The following is a 16,909-nucleotide window of genomic DNA, read 5'->3' as shown; positions in this document are numbered from 1 at the left end:
AAAAGTCTCTGTATTGTATTCAATAGTTATAATATTGTTGGCAATAAATTCTGTAAATCTTTTAAAAAATTGGTCTTTCCAGCATGTATTGAGTGCTTACTGTTTGCACTGTTTGACAGCTTGCCTTTTTACACTCCTGTTATACAGTAGATTCTCTAAGATTTAATAAAAATAAGTTCAATAAGTTGATCTCAAAGCAATTTGTTTGATAATTGATAATATGTCTTGCAAATCTTTAATTCTCACATCACTGTTTTAAATGACTTATGATCAATAAAATCAAATTTTTATCTCAAAGGTTTTGATTTTAAATCGACACTCTGGTTCCACCTGAATCGATGGCAGGTGGGGTTGACTGATAACACATAATAAATCCTACAGCACAATGAAATGATAATAAACTGTTTAGTTATGACAGAATCATCTAAAAACAGCTACACGTGAGGCTCACCCACTACATTGCGCTGTCAGGGTTGATAAAGGTTCATAAGTTCGTTTACATCACCATGAACATATGTTCTTAATAACATGTTACAGCTCACTCATTGTACAAAGACTTTTGTATTAGCACAACATAAAATAAAATTGTGTAAAATAATGTGATCACCAAGATATACAGTAATAACATTTGTTTATATGTTACTTTATCAATTTAAGCAATTTATCCTTTTTAAAAAAAATCTAAGGTAAAGCAACTTATCACTGGTTAATTTACCCTGTAAAAAATATTCAAAAAGACTTGCACAGCTAATTTGATTGAACTTTTTTTTATTTAGGCTCCAACAATATTAACTTTTAACATAAGTTTAAAGAGGTGTAAATCTAAAGGGTGGCTCACTTTAAAGAGTTACAATATAAGATTAATTTCCATATTTCCATCTGTGTTAAATAAAAAATTAATGACGTTACTATTATTCTGACATCTAAAAAATGATATAACGAAGAATGAAAATTGTACAGTTTCTGTCTGGAAGTGTACGACACACAAATTGAAGGGGACCTGAATATATCAACCATCATCAATATATCATAATTACTGCATTTATTGTAAAACTGGGGTTTTACATCTACATACAAATCTGAGAATAAAATAATAAAAAAATCTAAATTTTGGGCACTAGTAAGAAACAATTTAAATTCCTTTTTCAAAGCATTTATTGTTCAGTAGCTGATGATAACAGGAAAATTCATACCTACAGGTCTGTAAAATTTTCTGACACAGCATCAGTACACAAATGTTTTGCTTCCTGTCATACCTTCTGTATTATGCAAGTTAGCATAAGGTGTGCCTGTAATCAATCATACACCCAACCATATAACATGTGTCCCAATGAGTGCTGCTTATCAAAGCAAACATGACTATTAATATTGCCCATAAAGTACTTAAAGATAGGAATTTAAATCAAACCCCTAAAATCATATAAGCCATGCTAACACATGGCTTGTAAAGAGGCCTGCTTACTGCGTTTCTAACGGAAATGACTAACTATTTTCATCTGACGGATGTTGCATTAGATAAAATTGCTCAAAATTTAAGGAAGAACCAAAGCCATTTTTTATGGATAAGATCAGTAATTCCCAAACCTTTACATTCTGCGACCCACTTAGACAGGTATAATCTACCTCAGGACCCACTAAAATATATTTTTATAGAAATATAGAAAAAAGTACATTTAGAAATACAAAAAGAAATTAGTTGTCTTTTACAAAAGAGTAGGTTTTTTATTTTCGTTATCATTGTATGCATTACATGGACACTCCACTTTTTTTGAAAATATGCTCATTTTCCAGCTCCACTAGAGTTAAACATTTGATTTTTACAGTTTTGGAATCCATTCAGCTGATCTCCGGGTCTGGCGCTAGCACTTTTAGCATAGCTTAGCACAAAGCATTGAATCTGATTAGACCATTAGCATCGTGCTAAAAAATAACCTAATAGTTTCAATATTTTTCCTTTTTAAAACTTGACTCTTCTGTAGCTACATTGTGTACTAAGACGGACAGAATATTTAAAAGTTTTGATTTTCTAGGCAGATATGGCTAAGAAGAACTATAGAGGGGTTGCAAGTTTACAAACATTGCAGGGTGCGCGCGCAACCAAGGGGCAGAAAGACCGATTGGTGAGCTGATCTGCTACTGCAACAACCTTAATTATTGAAGCGTTCTTTAATGTTTGTACATAAATAAGACTTGATTTTAGTTGTATCTGTTTTTCTGTCTTTATTTTTGCAGTGTTACTGTGATACATGTATGAATTATAATTTTATAATTATAATGCTAGTAACGTAATAGTCGCATCTACTGGTATGTTAACATCAGGCACCCAGCACTGACTCTGTTGGTACTATTTTCCACGCAAAAATTCCTTGGCATTTTGACTTACAGACACCGCTACTAGCATACAACACAATGCACGTCTCTTCTTTCTGCCCCTCGGTTGCGCGCGCAACCAGTTAGTGACGTCGCCGTGCAACCCGTCTATACTCTCATTCTGGCGTAATAATCAATGACTTTGCTGATGTAACATGGCTGCAGGAGGCGTCGTGATATTACGCACTGCCCGAAAATAGTCCCCTGCTATTGAAAGTAACCAAGGGGACTATTTTTGGGCAGTGCATAATATCACTACGCCTGCTGCTGCCATGTTACTGCAGCAAAGTCCTTAATTACCGTATTACAAAACTCTTTGGTTATTTTTAGCACGATGCTAATGGTCTAATCAGATTCAATGGATTATGCTAAGCTATGCTAAAAGTCGTATCGCCAGACCCGGAGATCAGCTGAATGGATTCCAAAATGGTAAAAATTAAATTTTTAACTCTAGGGGAGCTGGAAAATGAGCATATTTTCAAAAAAAGTGGAGTGTCCTTTAATTGTAATTTTAATTGCAATCCCAAGATACCATTGCCATTAACTGTCATTAATAAAACAAAAATGTTTTTGTTTCATTCACTACAACAACCAAGTAAGTTTGCGAGACCCACCTGACCGCACTGTGCAACCCACTACTGGGTCCCAACCCACAGTTTGAAAACCCCTGGACTAGATTATGATAGTACTTTGAGTCAGGCTCGTACAACTTAGACCAGAAAGCAACAATAAAACACTCAAGCATCCCCCAAAAAAATCCCTGGCTGAATACAAGTGTTCCTGAGCAATAGAAAAATAATTTGTCAACAGATGTGACAAAGGCAAATAACCATCTTGGCATGGATTATTAAGTACATCTAGTAAGTTACTATTAATGTTTTAACAAATAATAATGTCAGAACTTATTATTATTTAGGAAGTTAATGAGCTATTAGTATTTTTGTGAACAAGCAGCCCTAAAAATATGTGTAGAGTAAGAATAAGGATGAAAATGAAGCAAGGAATAACTTCTGCTGCCAAAACACACTGAGATGTGTTTAGGTGGGCCAAGTCAGTGGTCTCTGTTGTGTTTGACAAATAACAGTAACTAATGAAGTAAAACAGGTGTATTTGTTACCCATAGTTCATTTATTCTGCAACCAAAATTGTCTTAGAGTAACTTTTAGATAACCATATTAATTCAGTGTACATCATTCTAAGCATTTGTCAAAACATCTGTTCACCTGTTTAAAAAAACTATGTAAAACTTTTTAAAGTGGGGAAACACATAAAAAGTGTATTCATACAAGTTTAATGTGAACCAACATTTTAAACAAACTTTCATTTTTTTGGTTTTGCATAGGGAACACTGTGACTAAAACGCCCTCTTGTGATCGACGGAGACATTGTTTCCTGCAATAAAATAAAATGAAAATACATGTTGAAAACCAACAGCAGGATCTGATCCTGAGGATCAGAGTCAGACGAATACCTACAATTTATTTTGATGATTATGAAAGGCATTATAAAAGTACCTTTATAATTATAAAGAAATTCCAAGGATGATTTTTGCAACAACTGTTTTGATGAAAACAATTTGATTTAAATGCCGACTTAAGACATAAACGAAAAGGGCCGTGCAATGCTGACAAAGCTCCAGTCTTCTGAAGGCACTGGGTAAATGTTCACATGAGACAGGAGCCATCAGCCCATCTCAGTGTGAGGCTCCAACGTTTTTAACCACAGCTCTAAGGCATATTTGGTTCCTGTACTGACTCGCTCTATTTCCTCGCCGTGGTCTGGAGCCTGATTACAGAACACAGAAATGGGCTGCGAGGTCTCTTCCAAATCACCTCGTATTGACACTTCCGTTACACTGAAAACAAAAAAGACAGAAAACAAATATTACCAATGCTGATATTCTACAATACTAAAAGTGACTATTTGCTTAGCAAAGTATTTTGTTAGCAATGCAAAAGTCATGCGTAAATGTAAAATAAACGTAAAGCCCAGAACATAATAACTTTATGCTTTCGATACCTGATGGTAGATGGCATGTCAGCCGGTACTTGTACAGAATTCTCTTCACCGTCCACAGCAGATACTATGGCTTTAACCAGACCAGCATCAACCCAAACACAACCACTAACCTCAGCAGGATCTGGTCTCAAACTGGCCTAAATAAAGAGAAAGGCACATGCACAGAGGTCATTAACCATTAACCTTAAAGAGCACTCCACTTTTTTTTAAATATGCTCATTTTTCAGCTCCTCTAGAGTTAAACATTTGGTTTTTATCATTTTGGAATCGATTCAGCCGATCTCAGGGTCTGGCGGTACCACCTTTAGTATAGCTTAGCATTGAATCTGATTAGACCATTAGCATCACGCTCAAAAATAACCAAAGAGTTTCAATATTTTTCCTATTTAAAACTTGACTCTTCTGTAGTAACATCGTGTACTAAGACTGATGGAAAATTAAAAGTTGCGATTTTCTAGGCAGATATGGCTAGGAACTATACTCTCATTCTGGCGTAATAATCAAGGACTTTGTTGCTGTTACATGGCTGCAGGAGGCGCAATGATATTACGCAGTGCCCGAAAATAGTCCTCTGCTATTGAAAGATACTAAGGGGACTATTTTCGGCTGCTGCAAGTACACGATTTTCTATAGTACACGATGCAACTACAGAACTGTCAAGTTTTAAACAGGAAAAATATAGAAACTTTTTGGTTATTTTTTAGCGTGATGCTAACGGTCTAATCCGATTCAATGGATTGTGCTAAGCTATGCTAAAAGTGGTAGCGCCAGACCCGGAAATCAGCTGAATGGATTCCAAAACGGTAAAAATCAAATGTTTAACTCTAGGGGAGCTGGAAAATGAGCCTGTTTTCAAAAAAGTGGAGGGTCCCTTTAAATTAGAACTGGACATTTTTCTGTGCATAAGCCAAAGCAGTACCTGAAGCTGCAGGTGCGATATAGAGCTCTTCAAAAGTATGTAGGTCACAATGTGATGTCTCTGTGGCAAACCTCTGGACAACATAGGTGGATACACTGACTGAAAGGAGAACACAAAAATACATTCATCTGAAATAAAAGAATAGCTAAACAGTTTGTCATCATTTAATACAAAATTAAAGGTAATGAATGTGTTTGGAAGATGCTAACTTTGGCCTGATAGCACTGATCGCTTTGAAGGCATACAATACAAAAAAACCCCACTATGACATACAGTAAACTCATACCTCCCACAAGCCAAGAAGCTGAGTGGAAATCTGATCAGGACTCAGTTTCAGACCGGTCTCTTCTTGTAGCTCTCTGAGTCCTGCATCCAGCAGCTAAAATTTAACAAACGCACAAATAAATAACTGAACCAAAGCGTCATATATTAAAAAAATTCATTCAGTTTGTTAATTAACAATAACTTTATATTTACATAACCTATATTATATTACTAAACACTTTAATAAATAACTTTTTCTTTTATAAATTTACATCTTACAATACTGGTTTAAGTTAAAGGGATAGTTCACCCAAAAATGAAAATAATGTCGTAAGACCTCCGTATATCCGTTATCCTCAGACATGTTTACAAAGATTTTTTATCAGACTGTAAACGATGCTTGGACGCAAAAAAAGCTGGGGCGCACCATATAACACGTCAGCAGCTTCATACGGCAGCAGTGTCACTGCAGTCTTGGGCACGCGGTTCACAACAGACCCGGAAAAGAAGACAATGCTGAATAAAGTTGTAATTTTTGTTATTTTTAGACCAAAATGTATTTTCGATGCTTCAACACATTCTAACTGACCCACTGATGTCATGTGGACTACTTTGAGGAGGTTTTTATTACCTTTCTGGACATGGACAGTAAACCGTACATACATTTTCAATGGAGGGTCAGAAAGCTAAATCTAAAACATCTTAAACTGTGTTTCCAAAGATCTTACGAGTTTGGAACGACATGAGGGTGAGTCATTAATTACATCATTTTCATTTTTGGGTGAACTATCCCTTTAAAGGATTAAAGAATTACAAGCCAATGTTTTTTTACATGTTTCTAAATATCAAATATTTTGCACTATTTCTAGGTCACTAATAGAAAAAAGTAGAGTCCGACCGATAAAGGATTTTGAAAGCCGATACCAATACAAATGTTTGTTAGTTTTAAAATCCGATATTCCGATTTATCGACCGTTATTTATTTTTTTTTTTTTTTCAGAAACGCGCAACAAAACATTAACAGATTTCCCTAACATTACTTATTTGTAGTTATTTATGAGTTTTAACTAAAATAATATGATAATGCATTTTAAAAAGAAACTTGTTTCTTTTGTTGTCACAACAGAACAGAGGAACATCAAAATATATTATTGTTCTGATAAATAAAATGTATAAAAATACAAACTTAAAGGGCTTTGAACCAAAACACAAAAACAACAACAACCAAAAGTTAGCAGTTTTAAAAGACTTTGTTCATAAATATAACTTTGAATAGGACTGGAGACAAATTCTGTTAAGTTCTGATAAATAACAACAACAGCAAAATATAAATTGCTGATCACTTGACTCAGGCAGTGGCTAGACGCCTAAATCTGGACCCCACCAGCAGCTACTGGTCCAGAGCGCTCTGTCAAAAACACCAACAGTGAGAAAATCTAATGAAGGCTGTTTTGTCCGGTTTTTTTTAATATTCATTTATCGGCCATTATGAATGCCGATACAGATAGTTTGGAAAATGCCTAATATTGGCCTGCCGATATATCGGTCGGGCTCTAGAAAAAAAGCAAGCAAACAAACAAATTATTTCTTTCCAGAAGTAATTTGAATCTATTTAGATACCTTTTCATCCAGCTCCACATGGCCACCTAAACAAACCAATTTTTATTAATTAGTTTTAAACACTGCATTCTCGCACACATGTTGGCCACATTTCTCTTGCGTCCAGCTTATTTATGCCAAGCTGAAAAAATCCTAGAACTTAAAGCCAGGAACTGGCATCTAAAGAAAAAATATATTTAAATACACAAAATGACATCACTCATCTGTAAATCATAAAAATTATACAAACGTTTTTCTAAAGAGTATGCTGAGGCATCTGGGTCATCATCACAAAATGTCACACTCACCAGGTGGAACCCAAACATTGGGGAAGATCCGAAGACTGGAGGCTCGACGCGTTAGCAACAGCCTCTGATTGGCTGACTGCAGCAGAACTGCAACGCCCACGTCTACCCCACGATTGAGGGTATCTGGGGGCAGGGAGGCTGCCTCTGAGTGAGACAGGTATTTGATGGGGCAAAATGGCGCCCTCTAGGGTCAGACAATTTGATTAAGGAAGACACTGCCAATTCTCTTTTATTTTACTCACCTTCATGCCATTCCAGATGTATTTGACTTCCTTTCTTAAAATATCAAATACAAATGTCATCGTGGTATTTTATATAGGGCTCAACATGATAACATATACTGTATTATCTCAGTGAAATAATTTCTATTAATTTAATGATCTTTCATGTTTTTCATTTTTGGACTTTGCCATGTTGAGCCCCACATTAAAAGATAACATTACATTTTATTATAAATTTGTTTTATTTTGTTTGTGTTTAACTGTAGTAAGGAATCCATAATTAACGTCCGTGATGGCACGAGGACGAGTAAATTAAGAGAGAAGTTTTATATTAAGTACAGGTTGTGATGTTACCTTCAGAGGGATTCCTCCATACAGCTGGTCACTTAAAATAAATCGGTTATTGTCCAGGGAACAGCTCACTGTCGCCTGGTCCTCAACATCCCCTACAAAATGTCCAGTTATGCTCTGTACAAAATACACAAACGTGTACCTAACTACATGTAAAGTAGGAAATACTTTTTGGAATACCATACAATGGAAACTACATGTTATTTACACTACCTATGAATGGGTTATCAATTGAGCACGTCCCCAAAAGGACACCTGCTAGACAAATAATTCTGCAAAATATCTTATTATGCATTATATCAACTAGTGATGCACCGATGTATCGGCCGCCGATATTTATCGGCCGATTTTTGATGATTTGAAACCATCGGCATATCGGCAATAGCACGAGAAAGGCCAATACAGATTGTTTATTAATTAACTGCATAAAGAAAACCATTATATGTAAAAAAAAAAAAAAAGAGTTAATATTGTTAATAAAATAAATGCTGAATAGCAAAAACCACCTTTTAAGGTTGTCATGCTGTCTTATTATATTTGCTTTAGCTTAATTTGTGCCTCTCTTATTATGTTGGTCAGTTGAATGTTAATTAGATCCAATCCATGTTCAGTAAAAATAATTTAATGCAGAAATAAACTAGCTAATAGACCAACTGTATAGTATTGTATACAAGTGTTTAATATCGGTATCTGCATCGGTATCGGCCAGAAGTTGTCTGTTTAAATCGGTATCGGCCCAAAAAAAATCCTATCGGTGCATCCCTAATATCAACTACATAGAGTACATTATATTATTATAACATAATAATGCTATAGTAAGGTTTAAAAATATTATATATGTTACCACAGTTACAAGTGGGCTAATGTGTGTACTATGATTTAAAATAATGCTGACCTGCACGAATCGTGCGCACTGCGGTGCGGCGTTTTCCTTCGACAAATACACCAGAATCCTTCGGACCTTCTCCATACTTTATCGTAACGTTACCTCGTTACAAAATATAACAACTAACTTCAATCACTCATGCGTTTTTATGACAACAAACATTCATTCGTGCATTAATATGTATAATATTAATGCACATTATTTCTACTTTTTATAATGCAGTTATGTTAATCAGGTAAATTAATTTAGATGATACTGTTTATGTCTATGAGAATGACAGTTCACATGAGCACTCGTTAGATTCCCCAAAAACACCGCCGGAAAATGGCCTCACGTGTTTCAAGATAAAAGTCTTACATTAAGGCTTCGCGTTATTTGATATATCTCCTGCTACGTCTCGTCACATGAATACTATGTAATATTTATACATTATTATGGCCATATATTTTATTTATTTACATGCATTAATGCAAATCTTGTAGTTTGGCGCAATGTATCTTCAAGCACTCGAAATAAGGCTTCTAGTATTTCAAAATAAAAGTCTGTTTTATTTGTCCAAGCTTTACTATTAAACAATGAAATATTTATGTACACTTATTTCAGAAAGTCTTAAGAGGAAAATGGCTAAATTAAATGCATCTCACATTTTTCTTACCTTCCTTAACGAATTAATGTGTACTCCCCCTGCTGTTTATATTTGCAAAACATAATTAATATATTAACACTGTTTTTACAAGAGCACCATATTGTGTAGTAAATCAAGTTTATTTGAAATATCAGTCAAATACAAACACAACACAGCCAAGTTACTACATACTACATTTTCATGTTATTACACGTCAAGAGATCACTGAACACAGGCACAATGTAAATCTCACATGCTGTCACAATGACAAAGATCTACTGACACAGAACAGACGACACATGCTTCCACAAGAGGATTTTACATCACCAAAGTCGAGCCCTTGACTGAGGGTTCAACCTCTGACCTTTAGTCATTAGGGTGTCCACTATTTTGGTCACAAGTGGTGGCACTTACAGAGTTGGCAGTCATCATAGCTTTCCTGAAGAATCAGTACGGATAAAACGAGATGACAAAAAATTGCCCAGCGATGCTGTTTAGATTTTCACTGGTGTTGAAATTCAGATTTCTCTGTTAGAGAGGAGATCCTTTGAACACGGGTCACATTTATCAAGCTTTTCGTTTATGTTGAACACTTTATTATTTATTTCGTAAGCAAATAAAATGTCCTTTGGCCTGCTTACAGTTGCTTTAGCTTACTTTTTTAAATTCATTTCGAGAAATAGAAACTTGATAAATGTTTCCCGGTATGTCCTCATGTTGCCATGTTGACCCATATAAAGATGCATGCAAAAGGTGGTACAAAATGTTACAAAACAAGAAGATATCACAGATCTGTCTTACCGTTTCTATTCACCGTAATTTCTCCATAATGTTCTGTACCTAATGTACCTAAAGCTGAATTTCACAAATTCTCAGATAAAGACGAATACATGTCCCCCATTAACATACATGTATAACACTGGATTCTGCCCCATATTTCTGGGTAAACATTTCATTTGTATTTCATGCTAGGAAGCTACATTTTGTAAGTGCAAAATCAATCGAGGTACGGATAACTATATTAACTAGAGCTTTTAAATTACAGCAATCCTACTGCGAGAGCAACAGCCAAGCAAAAAAACAAGATTTCTGTTTTACATCCAAAACACTATTTACATCACAAAAGTTTTTTTTTTTTGTAGTTTACCTGTGAGTGGTTTGTAGGTGAAACAGTCCTCTTTTATCAGATGGTGTAAAACTGTGCTAAAACTGTGCCATTCTGCTTTAAAGGTCTTTTATTCTGTCAGTTTCCAGAATGAATCGCATTCTGGGCCTGAAGGCCAGCACCATAATGTTGGTTTGCTGTTGAATGCGGGATGGGTGTCAGCTCCTGATAATAATCAGTAAATTAGAAAGTTAGTCTCATAACAAAACACATACAGAACAATGCACCAAATGTCCATATTAAGGTCTCATTTAATGATGTAATGATGAAATACATACCTTTATGGCACTAACAGAAAGAGAATAAACTCCAAAGAGAGATACAACCAAACCAATGATACACGCTAGCACAAGAACACCGATCAGGGTTCCCAAGATACCGTTCACTAAGAACTGTAATACAAACCAGAAAACACAAAGACAATATTTATCAGATCTATATCAAATTTCAATCCACAAATCAAACAATAAAAATAGTTTGATTCACCACTAGAGGTCACTAAACAACAACATTGGCTGCAGCTTGATGATTCTGTTGAAGAGTGTGAAACAAAGGGAGTCTTCACCTTCACTGTCGCTAGGAACCGATACGACAGGACTCACAAATCATGTTCATTGCAATTATAATGTAAGCCGCAGTGTAAATTGATAGAAGCCAAAACAAAGTGGGAGTCCAAATTGGGGTCCGGGGGCCTCCAGGAGGTTAGGGGGTCCCCGGACAACTTCAGAGAATTTTTTTTAAATATTTGCTATCTTTCTAGTATATTTTTCTTATAACATTCTTCTTTATCTCACTCACTGTGGTTTGTTCGGCAATATGTCCTTGTAAAGCTGCTATGACACAAGATTTATGGTCAAATTATGGTCCATCATATTTGTGGGTGCTTGGCATCATAAAGTTTGAAAACTCCTGCGCTAAGCGTGAATACTTCCGCATGCGGCACTGGGCAGTTTGATCGGCTTATGAAACTCTTGCGAAAATACTGTTGTAATCTCTCTCGCAACACTTTAATGACATGCGCAGTGCCACATTATATATTGTGCCTGTAATTTTAGTATGAAAATGTGTATATGCACTGAACAAAACTATATGTTTAGATACAATTGAAAAGCTCAGATGCAAAACCCTCTAAGTGCGTCTGACATGTTTTCTTGTAAATGAGCATTTTTTATCAGACTCTGGCAACAAACTGGTATTTCTGAATGTTATGGGTCTTGGGTTAAGTAAATTTGAAGCGAAAGTATTTGATGAACGTATAGTACTTGTCAAGAGCATTTGGTTAAGATCATCTTATTTTTCATGGAGGTGGCGTTTAGAGGGTTTTGCATCGGAGCTCCTCAATTCTTAAAGAGGGAAAATGTTACACTTCAATCCAACAGTCTAAATAATACCACAACTATACAGATTGAATAAAAAAATGTCTATAAATCCTTTCCTGAAATACTGAGAAATATACTAAGAAATAAACAGGTCTTAACCAAGTCTTAGATTCAAATTCAATTCTAACCTAGAGAACTTTATCTTTCTGGATTCTTAACCGTACTCCGAGTCACAAGATGTGTTTGTGATATTCTTGCTGTAAAGCTTGTAATGTGACTCACCTCTTTCTGTCCACCTTTCTCTCCTTCTCCACAGCAAGCCCAAACAGAGTGAAGTGGGTCACAACACCACTGAAACAAGCAGGACAAAGCCTGAAGTCACATCTCTCCTTCCACTGATACACACTTAAAGGGATAGTTCACCCAAAAATGAAAATTACTCCATTATTTACTCACTCTCAAGAAATCCTTGATGTATATGTTTATCGTTTTTTAGACAAACACAATCGGAGTTATATTAAAAAAATGTCCTGGCTGTTCCAAGATTTATAATAGTAGTAAATGGTGCTTCTGATTTAAAGTCCATTCATCCTTCACAGAAGTAATCCACCCAGACGCACGTTCACGAGAGAGTGCGTTTCCAGCGCTTGATGTACAATGTAGCATACAAGACATTAATATAAATTATAAATATCGGCGGCCGATACATATATATATGTGCCATTCTTCCCGGACGCGTCCTGGCCAGGATTTTGGTGCGTCTTCCGGAAGTCGTATTTGTTGACCACATACGCCATTCAGTTAAAAACATAAGACATGCAATCGTAGTTTCATTCTTACCTTAAAATGTAACTGTTGCTTTTCTGTAATAATAATAATAATCCTCTATGAAGTATGTTGTCGACAAATATGACTTCCGGAAGATGCACCCGAAATCCTGGCCAGGACGCGTCCGGGAAGAATGGCACAGTCACCCTAATATATAGGGTATATGGCTCTGCCATTTGCAACAATCGCTAGCAGTGTTTCGCTCGCGTGCCTCTGTGTTGTTTGCCGTAAAGTGATCCTGCTCCTCGCGATATCTGAGACTTTGCGAGACTGAAGGACACCGGGTCGGATACAGCGAACTTGCAAGTGGGGTATTCTTCCTACAGGCGGTAGGGGCGGGCAAGAGTCTTCATTCGTCCGGTAATGAGTCATTTAACCATATAGCGACTTAACATAAAAAAAGCCTTGTGTCCCTTTAAAATATATAAACATACATCCTATCCTCATTTTTTCTTTTTTATCACCTCTCAAATATGGGTAGGTTTTTCTAAAATACCAAATTTTGAACAAAAAGCTGAGATAATTGAAAAAATATTTTTGTACTTTTGTTAGAGATCAGATTCAGAGCGATTATCAAAACATACACAGAGTATTTATTGTTTTTGAAAACTTACATTCTTTAGTGTTTTTTAAGTTGTGTAAGAGCGCCACCTAGTGGACAATAGCGGAAATATGGATTGCCGTAAAAACTCATCATTGGCAGGGAAAGACTTAACCCCCCCTGAAGTGTGCATTACTTCTGTCAAGAATGGATGCGCTTTTTTGGGCTTTAAACAGAAGCACCATTCAGAGTCCTCCTAGGGGGCGCATAAAAGTGTCTAAAACGGGTGGATTGTGACATTCCTAAAATTCATGGGTGGGGAATCGGGCGTATAATTAACTCCTTAATTAGTAGCGCAAATCAAAATATGTGCAATATTTGTATGTCTAAATTACCATTACACGAGCAACATATGACATTTGACCCATCACGTCACCACCATTGTGACAGTGCGTGACTTTTGTTGATGCTCGTAGCCTAGTTTGAGCGAGCATTGCAGGAGTTGCATTAAGTTTGCCGTTGATAGCCGGAAGCTGGGAACGTCTTCTTTTAAAAAGCATTTCGAGACGAGATTTGTAGGAGCACAGCATGGGTTGTGTAGGTAGGTTGTATTTTTTCATTATTAAGTCTATTTGTGTATAGTTACCAGGTTCCATAGCCTATTTAGGTGCCAATGGTAGGCTACTTGAATGTAGGAACTTTAGCCTGTTTAATTAGCCCATTCATGATGTTGAGAGAGGTACGAGATAAAAAATAAAGCACTTTAATTGGAATGATTTTAGTGTGTGTGATTTATGCATGTGCGGGTACGGGTCAGGTAATAGGCCAAATATTAACGGGTCTGGGCGGGTGCGGATTTAATGTGGATATTATCACGGGTGACGAGTCGGATCTGGTGTTGAACTTTGCGGGTACGGGCGGGAGGGGGTCTCCAAAAATGGACCCGTGCAGGACTCTGGCACCATTTACCACCATTATAAAGCTTGGAACAGCCGGGACATTTTCTAATATAACTCCGATTGTCTTTGTCTGAAAATAGATCGTATATATATATATATATATATATATATATATATATATATATATATATATATATATATATATATATATATATATATATATATGTTGTGGATGATTGAGGGTAAATAAATCATGGGGTAATTTTCATTTTTGGGTGAACTATCCCTTTAACTACAGTCCGGTGTCTGTCACAGACGTTTAGTCCATTTTGGACCGTCACATGTATTGTTTCTGCATTCCTTATGCCTACACTAAAATTATCTACTCTTTAGTTTCATGTATAGGACAGAAAGAAAAAATGACAAATAAACAGATAAGTCAGTGAACAAGCAAACGTTTGAGGAAACATAAACTACAACTGACTGAAGTATAACATTTTCCCTTTTGTTTAATAATTGAAGTAAGCTTGAGTTATATCTATTATTGTTTTTATGATCAATTTTGTTCTGTTTTCATACATGTACTGTTCAGCTGTTTGAAGACATGAAGGGGTTTTGGCTCAGGGGCAAGCAGAATGCAGCGTCTCTGTTTGTTTACCTCGGTGTCCCTGTAGTAGTACGACTCTCCTCTGAATGGGATGTGTCTGGCCATGAGCCCAAATCCAACAACATCAAATGCTGCTGTTAGTAACTGCAGAACGATGGTTGTCAGCACCTGCGACAAAGAAAATCTATTTCAACAATATGAATATAATCATAATATAATCTCTTTATTGATACAGATCAATTGATTACATTTTCCACCCTTGATGTAATAAGAGAATGCCTAAAATTCATAAAATGAATGGGAAAATATTGACTGTGGTTACAACTGTCACATAATAACCATGGCTGATCACTTTACATTTTTCTATAATCTCTTCCTGTGTACATACGCAGTATGCAGGCAGCAAAATAAGATGTAAAATGAACCAGACTTTGTGCCGATGTCTAGTCTTGCTACAATACTACTGCACATTACAGACGTTAATAATTGTGCATAAATTATTAACCTACCAAACGTTTAGATGGCCTCCTCCCAGTATGCACCAGAATAATTCCAGTTATGACGAGCTGTATAAACACAAGTCATACGATTAATGTTAAACTTTACCTCACTGATTTTATGCTTTCTGTATGTATGCATGTGTTTGTACCTGAGCACCATTGATGATGAGGATGATGATTTCACGCTGGATGTGATAATGCAGCTTATACACAATTGTGCTCAAAATGACAGTGAAAAATCCAATTACGATCTGAACAGCCTAAATAAAATTTTAAAAGAGATTAAAAATTAAAAACATGCATTGGCATGTCTGTATGCTTTCTATATGGAGTCACACAAATGGAATGCTAATGTATATTATAGGAATTAATTGTGAACAGATATTGTACATTAAAGGCAAAAGAGTTGATGTCTCTTGTACTTCTGCTCATCTGTATTTGTGTCTGAATCTCAGATATGGGTGTGTCCTTGGATGTTGGCCAGTTATCATTTAATAAATACACTACTGTATGTGCTTGCAAGTTATAACTAAAGCCTTTCAAACAGTATATTATAAGGACATAATAAATTAAATCACCAATAATGACAAAGGACAACTTATATGCCATCTTTAACCAAATGTAAACAATATGCTCTAACATAATATATTAAGTATATAATGTTATAGCACAGTAGATAATCGATGCAAATTGTGACGTTCTTTGTTGCAGTGTAACTCACGCCAAGCGTTTTGGGCTCTGCCTTCTTGAACGCTTTAATCTGAGACTCGTACATCCCGACAGACCACCAATCACTTATCAATATCAAAACACTGCAAACGCAATCACAACAGTACGCGTCAAAACACGCAGATCTGGGGTGCATAACATGAATTTCATGCACTTTGGGATGCAAGTGATTATTTTAAAAGGCGCACTTTACGCGTAATAACAACATGCACATGTGTGGAGAGGAGCGCTCGCTTACCTTTGCGCACTGGCGTTCTGCTGCAGACTCTGCGCGTCCCCGCAGTGTTGATGTCATGATGGGAGGCGGCTAAAGGAGAATCTTGCCATAGACATCCAGGTTGGCTCGGTCCCGAGAAATCTCATTCACCCCTCCGTACTTTATTCCCGTTTACAGCCCTGCACGCGCGGGGTATTTTTAAACCCGGGAATGATGAATTATGTAGACGAGTTGAGCTGCTGAGACAAGATTACGCGAGAGTCTGCAGGCTGGCGGGTGCATGAAACATCTGTTTATATTCTTGGCTTGTTTCTATGGGGTGTGTAAATGTGTGTACTATTATACGTGGATCTCAATCTTTTTGACATGAAGGTCCCCCGTTTTTTAAATAACATTATTTGAATGCCCCAACTCAAAATTTCTACCCAATAAAATATTTTACAGCTTACATTTCGACTACAAATATGACACACTTTCAATAAAGATTAATGTTTCTATGGGTGAAATGCTCATTTAAACCGGGGGCCCCTGAGATGGTGCCA

At 36.2% G+C, this 16,909-nt stretch overlaps 2 protein-coding genes across 5 annotated transcripts; both read right to left on the bottom strand.

Moving 5' to 3' along the window:
- Positions 1–2,891: 2,891 nt before the first annotated feature.
- nudt17 (nudix (nucleoside diphosphate linked moiety X)-type motif 17) lies at positions 2,892–9,721 on the bottom strand. Of its 3 annotated transcripts, none has more exons than XR_010547484.2 (9): positions 8,947–9,564; positions 8,055–8,168; positions 7,480–7,663; positions 7,193–7,218; positions 5,595–5,687; positions 5,309–5,407; positions 4,390–4,526; positions 3,885–4,225; positions 2,892–3,762 (listed from the first exon to the last, which is right to left on the bottom strand). XR_010547484.2 is itself a non-coding variant. In XM_065298689.2 (9 exons), the coding sequence occupies exons 2-9, from the start codon at positions 9,019–9,021 to the stop codon at positions 4,054–4,056; spliced, it is 900 nt and encodes a 299-aa protein (XP_065154761.1). In that variant the 5' UTR covers positions 9,022–9,039; positions 9,593–9,721; the 3' UTR covers positions 2,893–4,053. The 3 variants fall into 3 exon arrangements, 2 of the variants coding, with proteins under 2 accessions (XP_065154761.1, XP_065154762.1); XM_065298689.2 differs by adding an exon at positions 9,593–9,721 and having other exon boundaries at positions 2,893–4,225; positions 8,947–9,039; XM_065298690.2 differs by adding an exon at positions 9,582–9,714 and having other exon boundaries at positions 2,893–4,225; positions 8,947–9,039.
- LOC135789088 (uncharacterized) lies at positions 9,684–16,599 on the bottom strand. 2 transcript variants are annotated; one of them, XM_065298703.2, is made up of 8 exons: positions 16,389–16,599; positions 16,143–16,233; positions 15,571–15,681; positions 15,431–15,487; positions 14,973–15,089; positions 12,329–12,397; positions 11,006–11,119; positions 9,684–10,892 (listed from the first exon to the last, which is right to left on the bottom strand). In XM_065298703.2, the coding sequence occupies exons 2-8, from the start codon at positions 16,194–16,196 to the stop codon at positions 10,806–10,808; spliced, it is 609 nt and encodes a 202-aa protein (XP_065154775.1). In that variant the 5' UTR covers positions 16,197–16,233; positions 16,389–16,599; the 3' UTR covers positions 9,684–10,805. The 2 variants fall into 2 exon arrangements, with proteins under 2 accessions (XP_065154775.1, XP_065154776.1); XM_065298704.2 differs by lacking the exon at positions 12,329–12,397 and having other exon boundaries at positions 16,389–16,589.
- Positions 16,600–16,909: the final 310 nt, after the last annotated feature.

Source organism: Paramisgurnus dabryanus, chromosome 13 (genome assembly GCF_030506205.2).
Source record: "Paramisgurnus dabryanus chromosome 13, PD_genome_1.1, whole genome shotgun sequence".
Taxonomy (NCBI): Eukaryota; Metazoa; Chordata; class Actinopteri; order Cypriniformes; family Cobitidae; genus Paramisgurnus; species Paramisgurnus dabryanus.
The sequence above is the reverse complement of the archived record's forward strand: the minus strand, read 5'-3'. Positions and strand labels throughout refer to the sequence as shown.